We start from the raw sequence: 25,389 nt of genomic DNA on the forward strand, positions 1-25,389 counted from the left end.
AGAGTGGATTTATGATTTGGAAGTATTGTTTAGCTTCATACCTGGAAACGTCATTTTTGTTACTCATTTGACATGATTTGGTATTTTTAATTGGCTTCAGAAAATGCACCAAAAAAAAAAAAAAAACTTGGAAAAATCGAAAATTTTCAGGCCTGGCACATAGAACTTATTTAGTGCTTCGTTCAAGTGCGTTGGATTTTGTCCCTGTTTTAGTTTCACCTTTTACATGTTGTATTCTCATTTCATGTAAATGTTAAATAATAACTTGGTGTAAATCTCGGCCTTGTGTCTTTAGCATAGCTTGGCTCGATTTAATGATAGCTTCGGTAAAAGAAAAAAACAATCTCCCTATTATTCCCTATGAGGTCCATTGCGTTTGACCTCCGACCTTGTGCTGCTTTCATCTATCAGCAGATTGCCACCCTATCCTACATAATATTTTCTCACGCGGAAGTCAATTACCTCTTTTTGTTTTTCGTTCTCGTGGCGTACACACCCGAGGAGGGTCGGGTGTAATTGCGGCATCCGTTGACATCCCTTAGCAGCGGGCGCAAGTGCGTGTTTGCACTTGAGAAGTCGACGGCGCGTGGAGGCGTTCCACTAATAGGAAGAGTGGCGCTGCATATACGCAATGTGTTGCTGTGCGGGAGAAACCAGTCTGCCTTCCACTCGTCAGTGTGTGTGTGTGTGTGTGTGTGTGTGTGTGTGTGTGTGCCATTCTTCGAAGCTAATGTATGTGTGCATGAGTTTGCACATTTATGTGCACCTTTGTTCATCTCTGCTTATTAATGCACACACACGTGCCCAGCTTATCCCGTGTCCGTGTGCGTGTGTGTGTGTTTGTGTGTGTCTGAAAACATATGAAGATGAAGGGTAAGTGATGAGAGGAAGTTGTCTGCCCAGAAAAGAGTGAAGACCGAGGCGGCTACTCTCCAGAGAGATGCACAAAGGGAGCAAAGACGCGTTCTGTCACCATAAGCATGTTTAAATTTTGAAGAGGCACTTAAGAGGGACAGCGCGGAGAAAAAAAAATATTTCTCAAATAGGTTTGGAGAAGGCACATGAGGGTAAACCAGATTTTTTGAGGGGGGAGGAGTCGGAAGAGGAGAGCAGATTCGAGGTAAAGTGAGTGGAGATGCTGGCTCTCTTAATGGAGGTGTTTTTGCTTCACTAATTTTAGGGCCCATTTAACAGAATGGGCCTCCTCCGTTCTCCCGCCGCCTTCCCCCCCCCCCGCCTTTCTTGCATCTTCAGTTAATTTAATGAAGGGTTGCCCGATTGCTTTTAGCATTAATATTCCACTAGCAAGTGATGTAAATAATGAATGCAAGCCACCTCCTATTCTCTGTCTCCCCCTCCCACCGATGTTGAGCCCCATCTGTCGTCTCCGTGGTGGCACAGAGCACTCCCCGAGGAGGAGAAGCAAATGTGGGATAAGAGGGGCAGGGAGGAAAGGAGCTTCCCAACATACTATCAGCAACCTGAGAGTCTCCCGTTGCTAGACTTGTGACATTGCAACCATTGAGGAAGATGATTTGGCTTATTCTGAATGGCAACAGGTGCATACAATTATTTGACCTTTTCCGTCGCGTAGAACAGGATGGAATTGTTCATAAGTCATCCTAAAAAATTGCGAATTCACCTTATGTCACAAGTTTTTTTATTACACTCTGACAAACTAGCCTACTGGAAAACATGGGTTAGCTTAATGCTAATAAACCATACAAAACGTCATAGAAGGGCTAATGAGTAGCATCCCTCCTTTGAGCAACACAAACAGTGGAGCAAAACATGTAGACAGATAAAGTCACAATACTTGAAAGCATATATTGGTTATCCTCTGCCAAGAATGACTGACTGAGGAGCACTGGCTGTTCTGTACAATCTTTAACCACGACATCATTGCACAGTTTCGTAAGATGCATTTTTATGACCTTTCTTACTACAAACACATTCCAAAAATGTTTATTGTTTCTTTCAGGAAATTCAGGAACGGAATAATGGATGTCATAGATGCTTTGTTTGAATTATTGTTCCATAGGAGCTGCCCGTAAATGCAAAAATAATGACGAGAAGAGTTCTTCAAAGATACTCTCCTAGCTGGTGGGTGACTGCACGTTTCAGTCTGCAGGCAAACTAGTAATGAGCAGAGCTAATTAATTTAGGCTCTGCCACCAGATGGCTAAAGCCGCATGGCAGCAGCCGAGGGAGGTGCGCCTCTTTCCTCTCGCTCACCCTCGCTTTTGCTTTGAAGGCATCTGTCCATCTCGCCAGCCACTCTGTCGCCGTAGCTCTTGGAAGGCGAAATATTTGATCGATCGTCAGCAAGCCTGGGGGGGGGGCTGTCAGGCTGTTAAACAATTACGCGCGCACAAGGTGGTCACCTCGACCTTCCACGCCAGGACGGAATGTCTCCGTGTGTTTGTTTCACAGAAGCCGTTTGTATTATTTGTAACACGTCTCCGGCTTGGCGTAGGCACTCAGCTGACCGACCGCTAACCACTTCAATCTCTTAAAATGCCGCCACAATGAGACCACTTTGGTGTTTCTGCAGGCCAAGCCATTTCTGACGAGTTTCCTTGAGTACTTGAGTGGGAAAAGGCATTAAAGATTTACCACAGAGCAGAAAGAAAAAATGAAGAAATAATGAAAAAAAAGGCGACACGCACGTCTTTTAGACTGTTGCACAACACAAAGTCCCTTTTCCGCCATTTTAGGCTACCAATATTGGCCTCGAGGGATTTAGATGACACGGGACGGTGTTGTGCACGATTGTGATGTTATCTTAGCTGGAGTGCATGCAGCACTTGGCAGGAGAAGGTTTGATGGGGGGGGGGGGGGCAGTTGTCATCGTGGTAATACAATCATAGTCCTTTGTGTGAGTGAGAGCAGAGGGCGGCTCGGTGTCAGCTGTTATTGAGTGTTTATCCCCTGACGCTCCCTACACACACACACACACATGCGCACAATGTATAGCCCCGTGTATAAAATGGTTCCATTCACACATTCATTCTCAGCCACTTGCACATGTCAAATCCTACACCAAGGCATCGGTCCCAGCTGAACAATGCGCAGTATTGAAATGAAAGCCGCTTTGGTCCTCTAATGCCCTCGCAGGCTGCCTAATGGCTGTGCTAACCGCCGTATATCTTTTTTTTCTTTTTTTGCTCTTTTTACCGAAGGCAATTTTCAAAATTCAGACATTTGGGTTTGTCTGGTTATAAAATGTAATTTTTGTTTTTATTTGACACATTGCGGCATGGCGATTCATAAATGGCATGGTCTTGACCTCTGACCCGTGAGGAAATTCCAGAGAGAACACTCGAGAAACGTGATTTTCCACTAAGCACAGCGAAGCAACTCAAGAACCCCTCGGACATCCTTTTTTTCCACACTGATTCTCCCTCCTGACCTTTTTTTTTCTCTCCATCTCAGCTCTACTGGGACAGGCCTCGCTATTCCTCAGTGATAAATAAATGTTTCGCTTTGTCTGCTTATTAATAATGCAGACTTACTTTAAGTGCTGCAGTGGGAGCGGGGCTTCCATTCTTTATCTTCAATTCCGTCTGATAGTGGCAGAACGGGACAAACATAAAAAAGCACTCAGAATCTCCGCCGCTCTCTGTGAAGACTACCTGTGGCTTTTGCGGGAGGCTTCAACTGAGCAACAGGAGGCCAAGAAGACATCTTGGATCTTCTTCTTTCTGTCGAGAGGGATCTTTTTGGATGGATTGCAAAAATGAGATGTTTTGAAAGTTCAATAGCAAAAAAAGCTGGTGGAAAAGTAAAGCAAGGACAAGGGAAGATTATTTCATTTGATTTGAGTTAATTAACGCTCACCTTTATACAAATCAAACAAGTCCATTCGGGGGTTTTGGTCACTGATTACATTTTAAAGGCGAGCGACCTCGGCGGAGTTCTGCATCCTCCATGTGCCCGCCCTTTTATTTCCACTTCGCGTATGTTTCTGCACGCTGATGAATCAAGGCGGCAGAATCGTCAGCGTGGGCGGAGGTCCACTTTGTTTTCAGCCATTTCCTCACCTCTTCTTTTGCAGGTCATATTGAAAGCAGTTTGGAATGTTTCATGCCTCTCCTGTGGAGATGCTGGTAGAATTTTTGTGGATTTTATTTAGGGATGTTTTTGTTTTTTTTACCAATACCACAACAAGTACTGAATTATTTTTTAGTCATTGATACCAATACTAAGTACCGATACCACTATTAATTTTAATACAAACTATTTTTAGTCTACTGTAATCTTTGTTTTTGCATATTTTTTCAGCTTTTGCATGCACTTTTGCTTTTTTTTAGTCATTGATACGATACAAAGTAGCGATACCACTCGTAATTTGAATTCAAAAATTTGCATTCTACTGTCGCCTCAATTTTTTTTTACATTTTTTTGCATGCATTTTTGAATTTTTTTGTCTGATACCGATACCAAGTACTGATACCACTAGTAATTTTAATACAAAAAAATAATATTCTACCGTAGGCCCAATTTTTTGTTTTTGCATATTTAAAAAAAAAAAAATGTATGCATTTTTTTTTTAGTCATTGATACCGCTACTAAATAATGATACCACTAGTAAGTTTAATAAAAAAAATAGTATTCCACTGTCGCCCCAAATTTTTGTTTTTGCATATTTTTGACATTTTTTGCATGCTTTTTTAAAAATATTGTCAGACAATATTGCCCCTATTGAGCACGTGCTTGTTAAATATAAGCCGACAGTGTAAAATGCCCGAGAGAATGTCAAAGTCAAAGTCTGCTTTATTGTCAGTGTTTGCTCAACACAAGCGGCGGCATATGCGCACGTGTGAGTGATGGTGCGCATGTGTGTCATTGCGCTCTTTGGCTTTGTGGGGAAGGGGCTGCTGTTGGATGTCATGTGATTTGCCGGGCATGCTATGTGTCACAGCAAAATAGCCGCACGGCGCCGACGGGCTGCCTTGTATCACTATCACTCACCCAGACGTGGAAAGACACTGATGTCGCTTCACGCCGACACTCGTCCCACTCAGCTGTCGGAAAGTCTTCCGCCGCTGCGAGCGGATATTTGTCGGAGAGTCACATCGCATCACCCAAATATTGGCCTAAAGGCCGTTTTCACATTCCTTTGCTTGATTCCTTCTGTTTCTTCTCACTCTCTCGCTCCGCCTCGGTCCCTCCGGCAATTCCGACGCCTCGTAAAACGTAAAAAATGCGCGAGGCGAGCGGCTCGGCTTTATTTCCGGTTGTCGCCAGGCCACTTAACCTTTGAACGCGTGTGAATGTCAAGTTTTCCAGGTTGGAAGAAATGAATAAAATCGGAATCGTATCCACTTGAAGGCGAACGATTTATTTCCCGACGCCAAACCCTCGCCTCAGCCATTTTGACCTACATTTATCCCGAGCGATGACTTGACTAATCTAAGTGGCCCCAAACTGTTGGTCATCATCATCGTGTAGAAAGGTGATCTTCTTCCCTGAACCTGCGTCATGACAGGTAAACCCAAGTGTCTCCATTTGAAGAGACGCAAATATGCCATAATTGCCATTTTCTGGCCAAGCCGCGGGCATTATGAGTCACACAAGTGTTGACGTGTAGAAATATTCATAATTCTCTGCTCCAATTCTGTTGCATGCATTCTCTCACCAATGCTCTTATGGGTTAAGTCACGGCGCAGAAACACACACACACACACACACGCACACACCGTCAGCCGTCATGGTCTGCCAGCACTCACTTGTAATCCCTCAGACAAATTACAACGTCCTCCCCGCCTCCCTCCCTCCCTCTTTGCAGCTGCAATTGGATTTGGATAAAGATGGCTTTTCCTTTTCTTCTCCATTCTTCCCCGCTTCAGCTAAAGAGGGATCTGCCCGGGGAGATTACACACACACAAACGCACACTCGTCGCATTTGAGGAAAAACATCTTCACTAACATCCTCTCCCTGCCTCCTATCTTCACTATAGCAGCGGAGAGCTTCATCGCCTCGAGGTCAAGAGCCTCTATTGCCTTGGCTGTCTTACACTGAATCACCTTTTCTTTCCTCCCACACATTTGTTTTCCACTACTACTACTACTCCATTGTATTTTTTTTTTCTATCTCCACTCCTTGATATTGTCAATAGTGCTCTTTGAGGTCAAAGGCATTCCAACCTCCCGAGCTGTTTGCTGCTCAACTCGTGTACCGCACGATGAGATCAAGCCATCTTTATTGTCGATGGAGGCAGGCAAACCGATATGCGAGATAGGGGTCATCCAGTGGCGTTGATTATGATTTTTTATTTATTTTTTGTTCTTTTTCAATCTGTCTAGGACACCCTTTTATCAAACTAGCCAAATTGTGCTATGACTAGCCCATTTTGTAGCTCTTACGTAGTCTGCAATTTGGGGCCAATCTCTAAAACCCCCCAAAAAGAACGATAACTGATTGGATGGCAAGTCCTCGACATGCTTCTCTTAGCCGCCACCAGACACTCCAGGCTCTTTATTTGTGTGCGACACGCTGTTGAATTGTGCTGGCGTAACATAAAGAAGAAGGAGAGGCCATCAGGATGAAATAGATGTGCAGCACCGTGTGTGTAATATGATGAATGCAACCTCAGGGACTAATGTTTGTGTGTGTGTGTGTGTGTGTGTGTCCGTGCGTGCTGCTGCGGCGGCTGAATTATTAAAGAGCCGAGGCAGCAGCTGCTCTTTAACCCCGAACCCCATACAAGACAACAATCAATATTTAAGCAGAGATGTCATGATACGCCGCACACGTGCACCTAGCGCGCACACACACACTCGCGCAATGGCATCGATAGGGCAACCCGTGTGATAAATGGAGTGTGTTTTTCTCCGCATCGGGGGAGTTTGTGCAGTGTAGTCAATTGTTCGGTGCGTTTGGCGAGTCGGAACCCGTGTTGCCAACCTGTGGTCAAGTTGCTGTCAATGCAAAGACGCGGGCTGGGCTGGGCTGGGCTTCGGCGTCTGCTGCTTCTTGCCTTCCCTGGGCCACCAGCGCTGGTAATGGGGAAGGACCTGTCAGCTCACTTAATGCAGCTAATGTTTGCCTGCGCCTGGGGACACGAGCGCAGCAAACGCACACGGTCCTGACACACACAGCGCTCCACTCTCTTGCGCTGTCAGCCAGTGTGTCACATCCCCTCGCTTCTGCAAGCCCGCAGCGCAGACAACTCCCCAGCCCCCCCTTCCACTGAATCTCCTCCAGTTTCTTCTCGCTCACTTCAACCTCTTTGCATTTCTCCCGTTTGTGTTTTTTTTCCTGGCGAGCATCCATCATGAACGCGGCGAAGAGACACTAATGCATCACGCAGTCAACCTTTCCCGTACTCCTTTGAAGCCGGGCCTCGCCACTCTCCATCACTAGCACGACTCGTTCCTCGTCCTCCGCCTGTATTCCGAGGTGGCAACGCTTAGCCTGCAAGTCGAAGCAGGATTTTTGATTATGAAGTGGCTTTGTGTTTTTCTTCTCCGGCTTGAGGCGGCCTAGCGTTAGCCACGTTGCAGCAGATGTCAGCGGCCTCTGTGGAACTGCGCTCATCCATTATATAAACACCTCCATCCTTCATTCCCTACACCCGTAATTGTTTCTCCGCCGCTGCAACCGCACCATCTTTGCTAACTTTGATTCCCGCCGCTAAATTGTTCGCGCTGACAGATGCGCCCATCGAAAGCGGTCGGGCCACGTTTGGCCGAAACAAAACAAAGCCCGGCGAAGGTGGACGCGGTGTTTGCTTAGCGTGTTTATTTTCGCGAGCGCCTTCACCGGGCCGCCACGGGACGGCGGATCATCTGACATGACCTCAAAACACGGCTGACTGCACGGCCGCTCCGGAGCATAAGCAAGGCGACGTTTGCGCTTGCTTGGCTGCGTGTGTGACTCTGCGTATGCTAAGTGCGGCAGGCGGACAAAAGAATTCTCCCGTCGAGGGATTGTTTGCGTATCCGCCGTGCATAAAAGCGCCGTCTCCATCTTACGTCCGTCCGGCGGAGTTCCTCGTCACTCTCCTCCAATTAGCCCTCTCGTGGCTTTTTACGGCCCCTCCCCCTTTGCTTTGCCTTTGACGTTGGGCTAAAGTGGGACAGAGTGTCGTGGGGCAGTGAGGCAGAAGAGACGTAGAAACAGTCAGGCAGGAAGGGAGGCTACGCATTCGCGTCCCCCCCCCCTGCCCCGCCCCCTCCTAACTTGTTCCTCAGGCCCTCCTAGACCCTCGGGCCTCGCCTTCCTCGTCTGTAGCTGCTTTTAGCGTGTCACCGCTGCTCCACTCCCAATCGGGCACATCTGTGTCTGGAGTCCCTTCGCTACCCATCATCCCTCATTAAATCCTCCTTCTTTGACTCCGCCCCCTTCCTCCTCTTTTTTTTACATCTGTGTCGCCAAGATGCCCAGCAACAAAGAGTCCTGCCTTTCCCCTCCCTGCCTCTCCGGCCTCCCGCCTGCCACGCAAGGTGCAGCCATGCGAGCGCCGGCCGCGCTCCCCGATGACCTCCCGCTTCCCGACACTGTGTACGTGTCACGGCTAACATACTGCGGCACATCACGGCAACACGGTGTTGCGAAAGGGCGAGTAGGCCGGCGCGGCGCGGCACGGCCAGCAGCTTTGGCAGGCTTCCCGTGCTTTCTCGAAATCTCAAAATTGCTGGCGCCAGTGTGTAAAATATTTGAAGGTGTGACTCTTTCCTAATAAATAGCGTTATTTCTATTTCGGCAATATTTAACATGGTCAGCCAGGATGGGCTCCACCTCAACGTGAGAGAAAATGGATGGCTGTGCATATTCTTGAGAATATATAATCCACTATATCGCATTTCGAAGGCGCCGCAAAAGGTCATACGTGATGTCGGAAAAGATCTGTCAACACGCCAGCGCGTATTGCCTATGCATGACTTTACAACGAGATGAAGCGTTTGATTACAATAGCGCAAGAAGTTCTGCTCTCAGAAGATTTTCCCAGAGCACCTTCCTCTACATAATGAATGACAAACACACAAAAGCGGACCTGTGTGTGAAATTACCATTCTGTTGTCTATTTTTTTCCTGAATTAAGGTCACTCTGTAAGGTGTGTGTGTGTGTGTATTGTGTGTTTATAATGCATTAGCCTCATCCCGTTAGCCTTCTCATGACTGGCGAGCATGTCCGTATTTATAAACCATGAGGCTGAATAATTAAAGACGATAGCAACACAATAAACTGCATGTTGACAAGTCTGAAAAATATGTTTGTGTGTGTGTCGAGGGGGGGAGCGACATTTTTTTGGGTGCCGTTTGTGGGACTTAAAGAAGATACAAAAGACACTAACGAGCTTAAGACGAGGATAGAATTCAAGAGGATTATTTTTTTTTTCCCCCCTTGCTGCTCTTGTATAACTCGAGTTTTGACCCCGGAACACATTTCCATTCATTTCTATGCCAAACTGATTTTGAAATTGAATAGTTTCTCATTTGAAATTGGTTTAACAAATGAGTAATTAGCACTCGTGACCAAGGGAAAGCCACATATTGTAACAGGAGGCCCGTGTGTGCTCGACGGGGGCTGGGCAGCTGGCATTTGACAGTGAAACATGTCTTTTTAATGAGGCATTAGGTCTCCGCTTACCTCAGATCACGCTGTACCTGAAAAGCAAACCAAAAGAGTGCTGCGTACAACATTGCCATTGAACAACTGGCTATTTTCACACAAGTCCTCACGTAGGCCTTTGTCGGCCATTGAGTAAAAAAAATCTCACCTTCCTTGTGGCTCTTTCTCTGCTGGTTTGCTCGTCTATTATAGACTGCTTTGAACGTGAATAGAGGGGAGATAGGAGCAAGTGTTCATTTCATACTAGAGCGAGGGGAAGAGGAGGAGGACGCTCGGAGCTTGTTGTCGCGAGGTGTCGATTTCCCTTTGTCAAACACGCCACTGCTTCACGCCCCTATGACAGAACGGATGAGAGCAAAATAAGGAAATGATAGCGTTGGAGGGGGATCGCCAAGGAGAGGCCGCCATTGATTTGACACGCGGGGTTCATTTTCATTCATCTGTCCTTGTAATGGGTTGTTAATACTCTGGCTTGGTTGGTTGTGGGGGGGGCAGAGGGCAATTAATCCAATTCAAATGGACTTTGCAATTTGGCGTGTCTTGCAAATTTGGTGGCAAAAAGTAGACAAGATTTCAGACTACCTAAGAGCAGGTCTAAATGGTGGCACGAATGTAATTGGTTAAAACAAAAAATCCTAAATTTAAATTCCAATGGTTTTATTGCAGGGAAGAGGAAATTGCAATTTGGTTTTTCAATTGTCCAGCCGTACCATGAATGACTGTTTGTTTGTTTGTTTGTTTGTTTATTTATTTATTTATTTATTTATTTATTTATTTATTTATTTATTTATTTATTTATTTATTTATTTATTTATTTATTTATTTATTTATTTATTTATTTATTTATTTATTTATTTATTTATTTGAAGACCTTACCAACATATAACTGAATTGTCACTAGTGTGTACATGCAAGCTCACTGAATGAACTCACTTTTGCACGAGTCATTTTTAAAAATTTTTTTTTTTTTTTTATATCATGCATGCATGCGTAGTTGGGTGCCTGCCTGCATGTACATACATGAAGCAAAGAGGGGCGTTAAATATGAGCGGCACAAATGAAATAGCTTTTAGTCCTTCCTAGTGCCTGCTCGAAATCAGCCATAATGGACCCTTGGTAATTACCAAGTAAATGAACCACCAGAAGAGGCGGAGCCGTGCCAGAAAGCACAGCACGACCGCGTACTTTGTGTTACAGTGTTATTCAAACACAATCATTTGTGTGACACTGGTGATTTTTTTCTTTTTTCTGTCAGTATCATCAAGCAAAATGCGTTTTTTTAAGCTTTTAATCGTACGGAGATAATAATAATGAAAAAGCTTAAATAAATAATGAGGTTGTCAAATTAATTTTAACAAGAACCTTTCTACTGCTGAAGATGGATAAATAAGTCAAATCTCCTTTTAACAGGCGGCACTGAACGTGGCAGTCTGAAGCAATGTTGTCGCTGTCCGTGGTGCTGAATGAGCGCAGACCTTGAACGTATCGAGTGCGCCGCTTTACTCGTTCGCTCAATCTGCGACTCAAATGAATTAGCAGGCATTAAGTTACCTCATCTCAGATGCTTCTTTTTGTTTCTGCCACGTTCTGGTAAATTATGAAAAATGCATCACTAATTACTGTCAATGAGGCCAGGCAATGCAATTTTATTTAGTATATGGTGGATGGATGGATGGATGGATGGATGGATGGATGGATGGATGGATGGATGGATGGATGGATGGATGGATGGATGGATGGATGGATGGATGGATGGATGAGTGTATGGATGAGTGTATGGATGAGTGTATGGATGAGTGTATGGATGAGTGTATGGATGAGTGTATGGATGGCTGAATATTTACATACTTCCCCAAGTCCGATTTTTTTTTTATGTTCTCCCAGAGTCTCCTTGTTGTAGATGATTTCTTGGAGGTGAGAGTACTATCACATTTAAAGGCTTTGCCTGGTGTGCTTTAAAAAGATTTCAGTGGCCTGCGGAGGGCTACAAAGCAAAATAAGAAAAGCTCCCAAATAAACAAAGCAACGAGTCTCAATGCTTGCGCTCTTCCGCGGATATCCCGACGCCAGTGCATTTGGGTTGCATCGTTGTTCCTGCTGCTATCTTATATTTCGGTCACCGCATGAAGCAAATGGAATGGAACCTTCCTCGTTCGACATGTTCTCCAGTGCCTCGTTTCTATCCGTTTGCGTGGGTACTTTTAGCCGCTGCTAAATTGTGTGTTCCTCCAACCGAGCATGCGCATGCTGTTATTGGCCATGTTGTACGTGATTTACTAGGAGTGAGATTGTTTACTTTGAAAGATTCCGAGAGCAGGCGCTGAACTACATGTTCGATCACTCAAACTGGTTACCAAGAGGTTTAAAAGTCTCTACCATTGAAAATGGTGATGATTCATTTCAGGAAGTTTGAAGGGATGGAATTGGAAGTGTGGAAACAAACATGAGTGAGTCACAGACAATGAATCAATATTTACGCTAAGAATAGACTTGGATACACGCGCAGGCGTCCGTGTCCGTGCTCGCCTAAAAATCCCAAACTGTTTTTATTAATAGGCAAAGCAAAGCGCTCGGCCCCACTGCGGCCTCTAATCCAGGCCTACTAATCAATTACCCAGCAATTCAGCACTTTCTCCCCCCTCCGTCGCCATTGTTGAAACGTGGGCTTCTGTTCGAGGCGGCGAGATGAAGGGTACACGCGCACTGGCACACCACAGCGCCCCCTACCCAGCTGTTGTTACGCGAGCGCACGGGCCCTAGCAACAGCCAGCGAGCGGAAAAAAAAAGATCCTGACGAAAGCAGGGAAATGGGTGAACGAGAAGCTGAGAAAAAAACGCCGTGATGAAGGGAAGCAGGAGGAAGGGAGGGGCTTGGGGGGGGGGGGTTAGAGCATTAATAAGTGATGAGTCCAACAGTGTGAATTGCTGTTAGTTAGCATTGCTGCAGCGCCGCCTTCATTTGCATGGCAGAGCCCAATTGACGCCATTTCCTCTCCCTTTTTCCCCTCGCTCGCCGTTTCATCTATTTTGGTCTCGTGTCCCTCGACTAGTTTGAATGTGAAAATAAATATATATTTTGCCACTTGATTTTTTTGGCTCCAGCCTGCGTGCTGGCAACATTCGGCGGATCCTTTCATTAGCGCGAGCGTTTTTTCTACTTCCGCCTCGCCTCGCCTCGTCTCGCTCCCTCATTTTGGCAGAAGCTCTTTGAAAATGGCAGATATAGTAATCCATATTTAGCAGCACCTGTTTTTTGTTTCCCTTTAACACCCCACCTTTTTTTTTTTTTTTAAATAGAGGTTTGTGCTGTCTCTCACTGGGAACTTTGGGCGAGACAAGCGATGCTCCAAGGCTCTCCAAACCGTTTTTTTTCCTCACCTTTTTCTACTCTCAGTATTTGCATGTGTGTGTAGACATACACTACAAAAACACACACACACACACGGGGCTTCTCTCTGCACTTGGCTCGACGCACCGCCTCGGGCCAATCAGCTGAACCGAACTCCATTACTTACACACCCTCCTACTAAAGAAGGGGGGGTGGAAGGCAGAGATTGAAAGAGGTGGAGGGCAAAGTGGAGGATGGCAGGAAGAAAAGAGAGGAGGTCAGGAAATATGGAGGATGTGAGGGCATGCTGGGATGGAGCCCCCCCAGCCCCACCCCTGCGTTAAAAAAAAAAATAATTAGAGAAAAGCAGACTATGACGCATGAGTGTTTACAAAGATGCATTCAACGACAACAATCCCGGAGGCGTTGGCAGACTAGACAGGAATTGATCTCGTCTCCCACGAGGAGACCAAGACGTGGAGGAATTGCTTTGGCCCTCGACCCTCTCCCTCCCTCCCTCTCTCTCTTTCTGTGGCCCCATCGCTCCCGGCAGCTTGTTGCTCTTGATCTGTGCTCTCACTCCCTCCCTTCATCAATCTCCATCTGCTGCCCTTCTTACCTGTTAGGGCGGCGTCCTCCACAGCCAATGTCAGGTATTAGATGCAAAGGGCCGACGGATCCAGTCATCCAGATGGTAGACAAGCTACAGGCCACAACAAGAATCAAGATGTACATGGACAATCATAGAAAATATTTGATTTCATAATTTACCAGCTGTGATTTTTTGTTTTTTTACATACACCCACATATAGAACACTATTCTACAGTAGAGCTACAATGATTAATTGATAACTATTCAATTAAAAATCGATTGATATTTTCACTTGGATCCTTTTATTACCGTTTTCTTCCATGTATAATGCGCAAAATTTAACTAATTTATTGTCCTAAAATCTGGGGTGCGCATTATACATGGGTACAATTTTTTTATTGATTTTATTTTATCCGGATATCATACGGAGGCCGCCATTACGGATGCGCTTTCTTCTCTGCTGTTCACTTCAAACACGCTCCATACGAACACGATGCTCTCGTATCAGACGCTTGCTAGATCACCTGCTCGTTTGCTGTCACAATGTACCCTACACAAATCCGAAACATTTCTTCGCTATTGAGTATGCTAGCGCATGCGCAGTGATAATGACCGGCAGAATAACATCCGGTTGTTCCCAAAGATGATCTTTTTTCTGAAATCATTTTACGTTCACGGACTTAAGTAGGAGTCAAAATTTGGGTGCGTATTATACATGGGTACAGGCTTTTTTCCAGCATCACCATGCCATTTTTAGGGTGCGTATTATACATGGGGGCGCATTATACATGGAAAAAAACGGTAAATTTAAAATTGTCCAATCGATTGAAATTCCATCTTCTCAGCAGTAAATATGACCCCATTTTTATCGTCCTCAATGAAAGCTGACTGACAACCTTTGTGTTGAGCACAAATAAAACGTTTTTTTTTTTAGTTTGGAAAACACTTGTCATTTTTGACTATTTTCTATATTACAGACCAAAACAGGAAGTAAGTCATAATTCATTTGTTTTCTGCAATATCATTTGTCTTGTTTTTCAATATGTACATGGAGGTTGGTTGATGAATCGACAAACCGATCGGCAAAATAATCAACTCGATTATGAAAAGTTCTTTGCATCCCAGGAATGAAATAATGATTAAAAGCCAGCACACACTTTGAGACACGGCCAAACGAGACCATTCCAAAAAATGTCACACCGGAGCATACAGTCAATAAAATACAATCATGTTTCCTCCAACACTGCAAAGCTCCTCCTCATTCATCTCTCCTTTCACCATCTCCATGCACTCCCCGCCCCCCCCCCCCTCTCACGGGCTGTTGTGACAGAGAGAGCGGTGAGTTCCACTCGACAATTGCACATTATACTTAATAGCCAGGTTGGGAAAAACAGGGCAGGCTTGGAAATGACACCTTCCGTCCTTTCTGTCACATCGAAATGTGTGTGTACTTCTGTGTGCGTCCTTTCGGCGGTCCACCCGTGTTCTACCGGGTTCTTCTCTTGTCAGCCTTGTAAAGAGACATGGGAACATGCAAAGCAAACAACAGCAAACACACACACACTCGCACACACTTTGTGCGAAAGCCTGAAGTGTGCGCTGTCTAAAATAACCCTTTGGGCTTGGGATGGAATACAAAAGCAGTTAGGCAAGCGGAAAGAATCAAACACTGAAATTCACTCTCCTCATCTTTTCCTCCCTGTCGCTTTCTCGTCCCCTTCCACGCACACACACACACTTTTCTTGACATGTGGATGAATCACGGCCAGAACTGGAATAAAAATGACACTAATCTGCAGTTACAGCGATACACACGCACACATCAATGATTAACATCTACAATGACTCCCATAGTTTCTTTTCCTTCTCTTTCTCATCTATCCTTCTCTGCGGTGTATATCTCTTTGGACGGATGGGACATGTTAAAAGCTCTCATGTGTTTAGCTAAGTGCTGTGGTCGGCTTTTTTCTTTCTTCGTATTTCCAATTGTGTGTTCCTCAAAAGTTTTCCAAGAACCTTGGAGATGATAGCAGCAAAAATAACCAAACCAAAGAGCCACGGAATGTGTGTGCCTCAAGAGTTTTCCAAGCACCTTACAAAGGAGATAATAGCAGCAAAAAAAAAAAAAGAGCCACAAATTCTTCACAAATCTCTTTTTATCTGATTCCTGCAAAAAGTCATGTTTTCCATTAGAGGAGGATTGTAACTTAATTAGCGTGTCCTGTTGAGAGTGAATGGTGGCGGGCAGGTTGACTGTTGCCATAGTGAGGATGTTTTTCATTCATGAGTCATACAACCACCACGATGCCACTCCCGTGTGAGAACTGCGTTATCAGCGGCAGCTCTCTGCAGCTTCTTCTGCAAAAATAAAAAGTCTTCCATAATAAATAAGAACTTACAGTCTGGATTGAAATGAGAGGAATTATTTTTCTCGCAAATCAAATCGACTCTGTTCGGTGTTCACACCCACAACGGCGCAGATGCACCTTTCCACGCTTGAAATTCTGGATGTGATGACAACTCATGTATCGTCCTCTCTTTTCTCCCGTCGTCGACCCCAGGTAACCGTTTCTTCCTGACCTCATTTGGAGCACTGTATATCTCCGAGGTGCAGAAGGAAGACGCTCTGTCCACGTACCGCTGTATCACCAAGCACAAGTACAGCGGCGAGACTCGACAGAGTAATGGAGCCCGGCTCTCTGTTATGGGTAAGCCACTTTTTGGACTGGCGCATGTGGTGCAAGGATCACAAAGTCAGTCAGTCGCTTATATCGCTTGCCTCCTTCAGACCCTACGGAGTCCACCCCGTCACTACTGGACAGTTTCCAGTCCGGTGAGATGAAGGCAGGGCACATCGTGGAGCTGCCCTGCATCGCATCCGGCTACCCAAACCCGGCCATTAGATGGTTGAAGGATGGCCGGCCGCTGCCGGCGGACTCCCGCTGGACCCGGCGTATCACGGGCCTCACCATTTCGGACTTGAGGCTGGAAGACAGCGGCAACTACATCTGCGAGGTCACCAACAGCTTCGGCTCCAAAGAGGTGACGGGTCACCTCAACATCATTGGTGGGTCACATTCAAATAGTATTTCGAAGTTGACCAATCGGAGCTTTGTATCACGGTAGACTTTGAAATGAATTGATACTTTTGTCCTCGTGAGAAGTTGAAACAGGAGAGACGTTGTCACACTTGTAGAATAGCCAAGAGGGCTTTGGGGGTTGGGAAGTAAGAACGTCAACGGACATTGGGTGGACTGGCCACAAGGCACGTCACGACACAGCTCGCAAACGTGCAGTGACACGGCATATAGGAGCGAGGACACACACACACACACACAAGCTATAAGCCTCTAAAGAGTCATCTTGTGCACATGCACTGTCACTTGCACCCAGCCTCACACACATTGAGGAGCCCAGAGCACCTAACACCAGCTGCTTTATTGTTCACTGACATTTTCTCCCCCCTTTATGTCGCTCTGTGTGATTTTCATCGTGCTTTAGCATCCACACACACACATAGACACATGCAATGGAAGATGCACGGTATGTAATGAAACAAAAGCAGACATGCAAAGCGTGAGCTCCATTTTCAGCTAAGTGTCAGATCATCTTTTGCGTTAAACTTCAATTATTTAACTTGTCGGTACCTAAAGGGAGGAGTGGGATTTTTTTAAAATGTTTTTTTAATAAATGAGCAGCTACACTAAAAGAAAAAAAAAAAATTAAAACAACCTTTTTTTACACATTAATACATGACAACAATAAAAAAATCAGCAAATTGATTTTTGCAAAAATGTCCATATTGCAATCAGCATCAGCTTAAAAAAAATCGACATTGCTCTGTGAACTAAACTCAATGTTACCACCCATCTTTAGAGCCCCTTCGGGTCACCTTGTCCCCCAAGAACCTCAAGACGGGCATCAGCAGCACGGTCATCCTATCCTGCGCCGTCCAGGGTTCTCCTCACTACACCGTGTCGTGGTACCGTAACACCGAGCCCATCCTGCCTGACCAGCACTTCTCCATCCAAGGCGCTCACAACGAGACCTTGTTCATTTCGGCGGCTCAGAAAAGACACTCGGGAGCTTACCAGTGCTTTGCCACGCGCAAGGGCCAAACCGCCCAGGACTTCTCCATCATACTGCTGGAAGGTGAGGTTCATCAAAAGCACCATTCCAAGCAGATGTTGAGAAAGGGACCGTTTGGCTTGAGTAGTGTCTGGGTTTCTTTTCATCAGATGGTACCCCACGAATCGTGGCTTCCTTCAGTGAGAAGGTGGTCGTCCCAGGCGAGCCCTTTTCCCTGATGTGCACCGCCAAAGGAGCGCCTCCGCCGACCATCACCTGGACCCTGGACGACGAGCCGGTGGCCCGCGATCTGTCCCGCGTGCGAGCCAGTCAGTACACGCACTCGGACGGGAGCGCCGTGAGCTACGTCAACGTCAGCAACCCGCAGATTCGCGACGGAGGATTGTATCGGTGCGCCGCACGAAACTCGGCCGGTAGCGCCGAGTACCAAGCGCGCATAAACGTAAGAGGTGCCTGTCTACTTTTCAATATCAGTCATACTCAAGGCTTCACACGGCCTCAACCCTACCCGCTCCCCGACCCCTATCCTGTCCTCGACCCTCCAATTTCTTTATCTTTCTTTCTTTCTTTCTTTTTCTTTCTTTCTTTTTCTTTCTTTCTTTCTTTCTTTCTTTCTTTCTTTCTTTCTTTCTTTCTTTCTTTCTTTCTTTCTTTCTTTCTTTCTTTCTTTCTTTCTTTCTTTCTTTCTTTCTTTCTTTCTTTCTTTCTTTCTTTCTTTCTTTCTTTCTTTCTTTCTTTCTTTCTTTCTTTCTTTCTTTCTTTCTTTCTTTCTTTCTTTCTTTCTTTCTTTCTTTCTATTTATTTTAAGTTTTTGTTTATTTATTTTCTCTCTATTAATGCCTCAAGTATTTTTTAATATTTTAAAGTGGCTGCAGAAAAAGCACATTTGGTTTCACTTACTGATTTGGACGATAATCAAAAATAGACAAAAACGTTTGTCATTGTTTTTCAATGTCAAGTTAATATTTCCAAATGTCTAATTTTAGGGGAAAAAAATGTGCTTGCTGCAATGGAGGATGAAATATTTCGGCTAATATTAATATATCCAAGAGTATGGACATTATTAAAGAAGAAAATGGTGTATCAAAATTATATTTAATACTTATAATAATTATCTGATATTTATCTGATGATCAATTACTTATCAATTATCCATTTAGCTTAAGTGATCCATCATCAGTCTTTGCTAGCGATGTACCAGGACAGGCAGATAAATTCTTAATTCCACCAGAAAGCAGAGAGTACGTATATTAAATAAATATATACATACAGTGCAGGTGTACATAACGCTACGCCCAATTCCATTCCAAGATGGACGGTGTGTCGTTTAACACGCGGTTTGTAAGAGAGGAAGAAGAGCATGAAGCAGATGCTTGTCCCGTAGATGGATGCGATGAGAAAAGAGGAGTGCCGGCATATGGATCGAGTGACGGTAAATTGTGGTGACAGGACCGGTCCTGTCAGGATGATGACTGACCCTGATGGACACATCTCGCGCTCGGTGTCCCGTGCTGTCTCTTTCTCTCGCTCCATCCGCAGCTCGCCATTGCTGAGATTGAACATACACGTGGATATACTGGATATCTCCGTGTGTTTTTTTTTTTTTTGGCGTCTGTGCGCTCGCGAGACGGCGCTGCTGAATAATACATCTTTGGCTCGTCAAAGCTGAGACTTCAAAGCTCGGCACACACTGAGAAATGGAGGAGAGCGGCTGAAGGGGGGAAGGATGGTTAACAGAGACAAATACAAAGATGAACTGGAAGAAGAGAAGGTCAGGCAACAGGTGAAGGATGATTGAGGGGATGCTCGCGCTTGTCCTGTTGACACATTTTCCATTTCTCTCTCTTACTGTAGTATCTATTTTTGTCTCGTATTGTTGCCACTGTTGACATTTTTGGTCACAGAATTGGCTACTACTCATAGTTTTTATGAGTGGTATAAAATAATAATACTTATAATAATAATTTTCCTCAATCAGGATCATTCTTTGAAATTTTTCTCTTCTTGCCCTCCTTGTCCATGCCTTCCCCACGACCCTTCCCCCTCCCCCCCTGTAATTCCTTCCCAAAAATTGCAAAAATTCCACGCCCAAGTGCGGCACCATCAACTGATGATCTCCTTTTCCTCTCTTCTCCTTCTGGTCAAATCTCTCCCTCTTTCTGTCTCTGTTTTTTTTCCCCCCTTTCCCACCGTCTGTTAATCAGGCAATCCACGGATTCGACCGATGAAGAACATCACGGCCGTGGCAGGACGAAGCTGTTTTGTGAACTGCCGAGTGATCGGCTACCCGTATTACTCCATCAACTGGTACAAGGAGGGACTTCTGCTACCTGACAACCATCGCCAGGTAAAGTCTTAGAGTAGTTGAGATTAATACGTGTCAAAAAATAATAATTCATTGGAACTGAGATTGTATTTTTTTCGCAGGTGGTGTTTGAAAACGGCACCCTGAAGCTTACTGATGTCCAGAAGGGGATGGACGAGGGAGCTTACATCTGCAGTGTACTCATCCAACCTCAGTTGTTCATCAAGCAAACTGTTTACATCACAGTCAAAGGTGAGTCACGCCATACTAATCAAGTTCCAAAACAGAACACAAACTATGCAGCAACACATGTAGACAGACAGACAATCTAAAAATATTCTTTCTCATATATTCTTTATCCTGTGGCTGCTAGTAGTAGTGAAAGTCTTCTTCGTATCTGTACGCATGTAGCCACTCCCAGAATTTGGCTAACTTTTTAGCGTTGGAATAGAAAGTGTCTCAATTCATCAGATTCTTGCTCGTGAGAGCAAAAGGGAAATATTCCAGTGTTGCGAGTTAAAGCAGGAAGAGAATAAAGCGTGTATGCATTGCCTCTAATAACCCCTGATTAAGGGGCGGCGAGGCCTCGCGCGCTCTCGCATCCACTCGGCAATTACCCGGAGCCCAATCTAGTGCTATCCGATCGGATTTACACATGTGTACATGTGTGGCGGATGTTTTGGGGTTTTCCCTGTCGCCTGGCGTGTTCATTCACTTTGCCCTCTGCGGCGCCCCGCATTGTTGGCGGAAAAATAACGCCGCCTCCTGTTTGCGTACGTGCGTTTGCAAAGTGCGGCGATGCCAACGTGTGCTCGTCATGTCTCTGATTTAATTAGATGAATTTTAATGAGGTCCAGATTAAATCCCCCAGATGTCTCAGCTGTAAACCGCCGCCACCCTCCCCAACTCTAAATCACCTCCATGGGTTTCCATAGCAACACCATTCTCCCCCTGTGGATGGGGGCCCTAATTAGAGCAGCTATTATGGGTTGGCTTTATCAGGGCAGGGCGGGTTGGAGTGGCGAGGTTGGCGGGGGGCACCGGCGCAGTGGGCGGAGATAGGCTGGCAAAAAGGCTTTCCAACAGGAGTGTCAATTTCGTTTCGTCGTAATCGTCGTTTCCTTCGGCGGGCCATTATGACAACAAAGGGATGAATCATTTGTTTCGACGAGTAAAAACTGAATGGTAGTAAATATTGCCAGCCATATTTTTTTTAAGGAGACAATTTGTCATTTTAGTATTGACACATCTTTGCGGGCCACATAAAATGATGTAGCTGGCCCCCGAGCCTCGAGTTTGACACCGATGCTTTAGCAGCTTTGAGGGAGGGTCGACATTCATTTGGGTGATTTGATGAACTTTTTTTTTTTTTTTTTCGTCTTCTATCTCTCTCCCTTCTCTGCTTTGTTCTCACCTCACCTCTACCCCACGCACGGCTGACTCAACACCTCGTGTCCTTTCCGTGCCCTCACTTCTCCAAATGGGCACGTCTCTCCCCTCATATTCCACCTCTCTGTATTCCATCCTTCACTTCTTCATATCTGACTTTGAATCTCTGTCTTCACCTCTTCCTCACCCCCTGCTCATTTAAACAACCATCAAAACCGTTTGGATTCCCGTCTCGGCTTTATTTCCACGACCGGCCCGGCCCGTCGTCTCCCGCTCTCCTGCCCTGTACTTCACCCTGTTTCCTGTCCTCGCGTTGTTTCTTTTCATCGCACGTTGCCGTGACGTCACCACGCCTAGTTCCTCCGCTGATCCAGCCGTTTGACTTCCCGCCGACCTCCATCGGCAAGTTGATGTACATCGCTTGCGTGGTGGCGTCCGGCGACATGCCCATCCGCATCACGTGGCGCAAGGACGGCCAGGAGATCGTGCCTTCCTCGGGCATCACCATCGACACCAAGGAGTTCATGAGCTCCTTGCAGATCTCCAAGGTGTCGCTGAAGCACAACGGCAACTACACCTGCATCGCCAGCAACGACGCTGCCACCGTGAGCACTGAGAGGCAGCTCACTGTCACAGGTGAAACCCGTTACATTTCAAACCATCTCATTTTTTTGGCCTTCAAAATGCGAAATGATGGGCTTGAAACTTCATTCCCTGCAGTGCCTCCTCGTTTTGTGGTGCAGCCCAACAACCAGGACGGAATCTACGGGAAGTCGGGGATTCTCAACTGCTCAGTTGATGGCTACCCTCCTCCCAAGGTCATGTGGAAGCACGGCAAAAGCGCGCTAGGTACAAAATCCCATTCTTAATTTTTGTTTCGCCCCCGTCACCGCCCACAAAAAAAAATCCATTTCTCTCTCCTCTGTATTTTGTCTCAGCGGGCATCGGGAACCCACAGCAGTACCACCCCGTGCCTCTGACGGGCCGAATCCAGATCATGAACAACGGTTCGCTACTCATCCGTCACGTCCTGGAAGAGGATCGTGGCTTCTACCTGTGTCAGGCCTCCAACGGGGTGGGCTCCGACATCAGCAAGAGCATGGCGCTCACTGTTAAGAGTGAGTAGAACCACGATATATGTATTTAAGACAAAGATGGACGAAGCTAGCAGCTAGCCATGAAGATGGCTAATTTAAACCTGTGGACATATATTGGCTAGGTTGTGAGAATGTCGAGCAAGTGAGCAATTGATCCCCCCCGAACCCTGGGGAGATGTCTCCAGACAATCAAAACCACTTTGAGCTTAATCATTATCTGCAATCAATCGGCGCGGCCTGCTCTCGCTGTCAGGCCGGCGTGATGAAGAAGCAGGCGGAGAGTGCCGGAGGACGCCGCCGCCGCGCGCGCCGCCATTTAGAAGCGAGCAATATTAGCTCCATCACGCCGGACGGTGACCTTAACCCACAGCGGTGGCGCTGACAAAAGAGATGTCAACGGAGCATTTCTGACATAAGTGTACGAACAAACCCGCCTCTGGCTTTACGTATTATCGATTGAAGCGTTCCTCTCCTCCGCCTCCCTCCGTTGTCTCTCTTTGGTTGAATGAATAAGTGACGAAAACAAAAACAGCAGAACCTTCCTCCTCGGGTCGATACGGTGCGCGCGGCGAGATTGAGTGCGCCGCTGATTTTGTGTACAGAGGAAGGCAGAGTGTATCGCTTTTGCCTCTTCATTCACCTCGACCTCCGTGTTAACTATCGGAGAACGCGAGAGGAGCTTTATCGACTTTACCTCATTGACCATCGCTCTTCACGGCTGCGACTTGCCCGCCCGCCGCCGCTCTCATGGCCGCCTGGCTCTCTTCCCCTCTCTGCTCCTTCACCTTCTTTTAAACCCTGCTTATTATCCACTCCACTCACTTTTGTGCCCCCCCTCCCCTCTCTCCCACAAACACCATCACGGGATGGTGCCCGCTCCAGTCCCAGCCATGATCACAAGTCACCCCAACACCACCATGGCCAAGAAGGGTCACGTTAAGGAGCTGAACTGCACGGCTAGGGGGGAATGGCCTATCATCATCCGCTGGGAGCGAGGCGACACCGTCATCGACCCTGACCGCAATCCCCGCTACTCTATTAGCACCAGCCCCAACGAGAAGACGGACGAGGTGTTGTCCACTCTCAAGGTAAGAAAGAAGTTACAGAAACAGCACACAGTGGCTTTAAGTGTTTACTTGAAGTCAGAGAATATCGTTTGGGAAATAAGGAGCATTTGCAATTCCCGACGCGGTTACGTGTGCATGCTGAGAGATGATGTTGCCAAGGAAAGAAAAGAATTGCCAAATATACCCGACTGTCTTCAAATACCACCTGAGTGTCCTCCCAAGAGGGTGTGAGGAGAATGCGGACGACATCAAAACGTTGACTGGATGCTTTTTAAGGCTATGACATCGCTGATTTCGACATTGCGTCTATTTTTAGCGCGTGGCCGCTAACTATGACATGAGTTTCAAACCTAAGGCCCGGGGGCCAGATCCGGCCCGCCGCATCGTTATATGCGGCACGCAAAGACAAAACGTGCATCGACTTCACGCGTCGATACTAAAATGACAAATTGTCCACTTTAAAAGAATAAACATATTCCTGGCCATTTTTATTGCCGTTCATTATTTTAAAATATTTGAACCGTTTTTACTAATCTGGCTGTTGGCGCTTCTTAAGTTCGATGGAATGGATTTCAAAATGTTGGTGGAAAAAGAAGACAAACATGACCAACAGATCTTTGCCATAGCGCTGGAGAATAGACACTCTTCCTTTCATTAGATCCTCAAAGTCCACTTGCTAACCTGTCTCTCGCTAACTCCTTGTAGCTAAAACCAGCAGAACGTGAGGACTCGGTCTTCTTCTCCTGTCACGCCATCAACTCGTACGGCGAAGGACGTGGCCTCATCCAGCTCACCGTGCAAGGTACTCATAGTCTTCTTTCCACACCTGTAAATCCGCTTCCATTCACACTCGTTAATCCTCAGAGCCCCCGGATCCTCCCGAACTTGAGGTGCGTGAAGTCAAAGATCGCAGTATGAACCTACGATGGACGCAGAGGTTTGACGGGAACAGCGTCATCACCTCCTACGACATTGAATACAAGAACAAGACAGGTAAGTCCAAAAACCACACCAAAAGAGGATCCTCGATTGTGCGGACTGACAGGAAACATCTATTTTGGCAGATACCTGGGAGCTGAAGCACGCTACTCGAAACATTTCCCCCACTAACAATCAGGCCAACATTGTGGACCTCCACCCGGCGTCGGTCTACAGCATCCGCATGTACTCCTACAACGCCATCGGGAAGAGCGAGGCCAGTAAGGAGCTCACGATCAGCACGGAGGAAGCTCGTAAGTACTTTGAGGAGAGAATCCCTTTTTCTTTGGATGTGTTTCAAACGATCCATTCTCCATTTTTATAGAGCCCGATGGTCCTCCCATGGATGTGATCTTGCAGCCGGTGACCTCTCAAAGCATCAGGGTCACTTGGAAGGTAAGGTTGGCAGTGCCCCCCCCCGCGGACCCCCCCTCTAGCTCCGCCAGTGCTGAGAGCAAAAAGATATTGAGATTCATCTCATTCCACTTCACAGGCTCCCAGGAAGGAGCTCCAAAACGGAGTGATCCGAGGTTACCAAATTGGTTACAGGGAAAACGGTCCGGGCAGCAACGGCCAATACAGCATTGTGGAGATGAAGGCTACCGGAGATAGCGAGGTGTACACGTTGGACAACCTGAAGAAGTTTGCCCAGTACGGCGTGGTGGTTCAGGCCTTCAATAGAGCTGGCACCGGGCCCTCCAGCTCCGAGATCAACGCGACCACTCTCGAAGACGGTAAGGAGCAGTGGGTAGCTGCCGTAATTGCTGCTTTTCAAACAGCACGGCACGGCCCGGCCCGGCCCGGCACGGCCCGGCCCGGCGTGAGCAAGTGGAAGAGCAAACTGTCACCCATCCGCCAGCTTAGATTCACAGTTACTGCACGTTCCGTGTTGCTTCCTCTCTCGCCGCCTGAACTGTGTCACGCTCCTCCCTCCATCTTTTTGTTTGTTGTTGTCGTTGTCAC

The 25,389-nt window shown here is 46.4% G+C and overlaps 1 protein-coding gene across 4 annotated transcripts in view; it reads left to right on the forward strand.

Moving 5' to 3' along the window:
* Window positions 1-25,389, forward strand: part of dscaml1 (Down syndrome cell adhesion molecule like 1) — a 58,642-nt gene that overhangs the window by 18,915 nt on the left and 14,338 nt on the right. For 3 of the 4 annotated variants that reach the window (XM_061281083.1, XM_061281082.1, XM_061281081.1), the window contains exons 4-18: window positions 16,063-16,209; window positions 16,290-16,568; window positions 17,378-17,653; window positions 17,740-18,039; window positions 19,795-19,937; window positions 20,018-20,147; window positions 21,642-21,920; window positions 22,005-22,133; window positions 22,223-22,402; window positions 23,264-23,469; window positions 24,154-24,250; window positions 24,313-24,441; window positions 24,513-24,680; window positions 24,752-24,822; window positions 24,920-25,160. In XM_061281083.1, coding sequence (XP_061137067.1) covers window positions 16,063-16,209; window positions 16,290-16,568; window positions 17,378-17,653; window positions 17,740-18,039; window positions 19,795-19,937; window positions 20,018-20,147; window positions 21,642-21,920; window positions 22,005-22,133; window positions 22,223-22,402; window positions 23,264-23,469; window positions 24,154-24,250; window positions 24,313-24,441; window positions 24,513-24,680; window positions 24,752-24,822; window positions 24,920-25,160 — 2,775 coding nt within the window. Of the gene's footprint in view, window positions 1-16,062; window positions 16,210-16,289; window positions 16,569-17,377; window positions 17,654-17,739; window positions 18,040-19,794; window positions 19,938-20,017; window positions 20,148-21,641; window positions 21,921-22,004; window positions 22,134-22,222; window positions 22,403-23,263; window positions 23,470-24,153; window positions 24,251-24,312; window positions 24,442-24,512; window positions 24,681-24,751; window positions 24,823-24,919; window positions 25,161-25,389 lie in introns of those variants that run through there. The other variant, XR_009714703.1, reaches the window with a different exon arrangement.

The sequence above is a fragment of the Syngnathus typhle genome, linkage group LG6 (genome assembly GCF_033458585.1).
Source record: "Syngnathus typhle isolate RoL2023-S1 ecotype Sweden linkage group LG6, RoL_Styp_1.0, whole genome shotgun sequence".
In the NCBI taxonomy this organism is placed as follows: Eukaryota; Metazoa; Chordata; class Actinopteri; order Syngnathiformes; family Syngnathidae; genus Syngnathus; species Syngnathus typhle.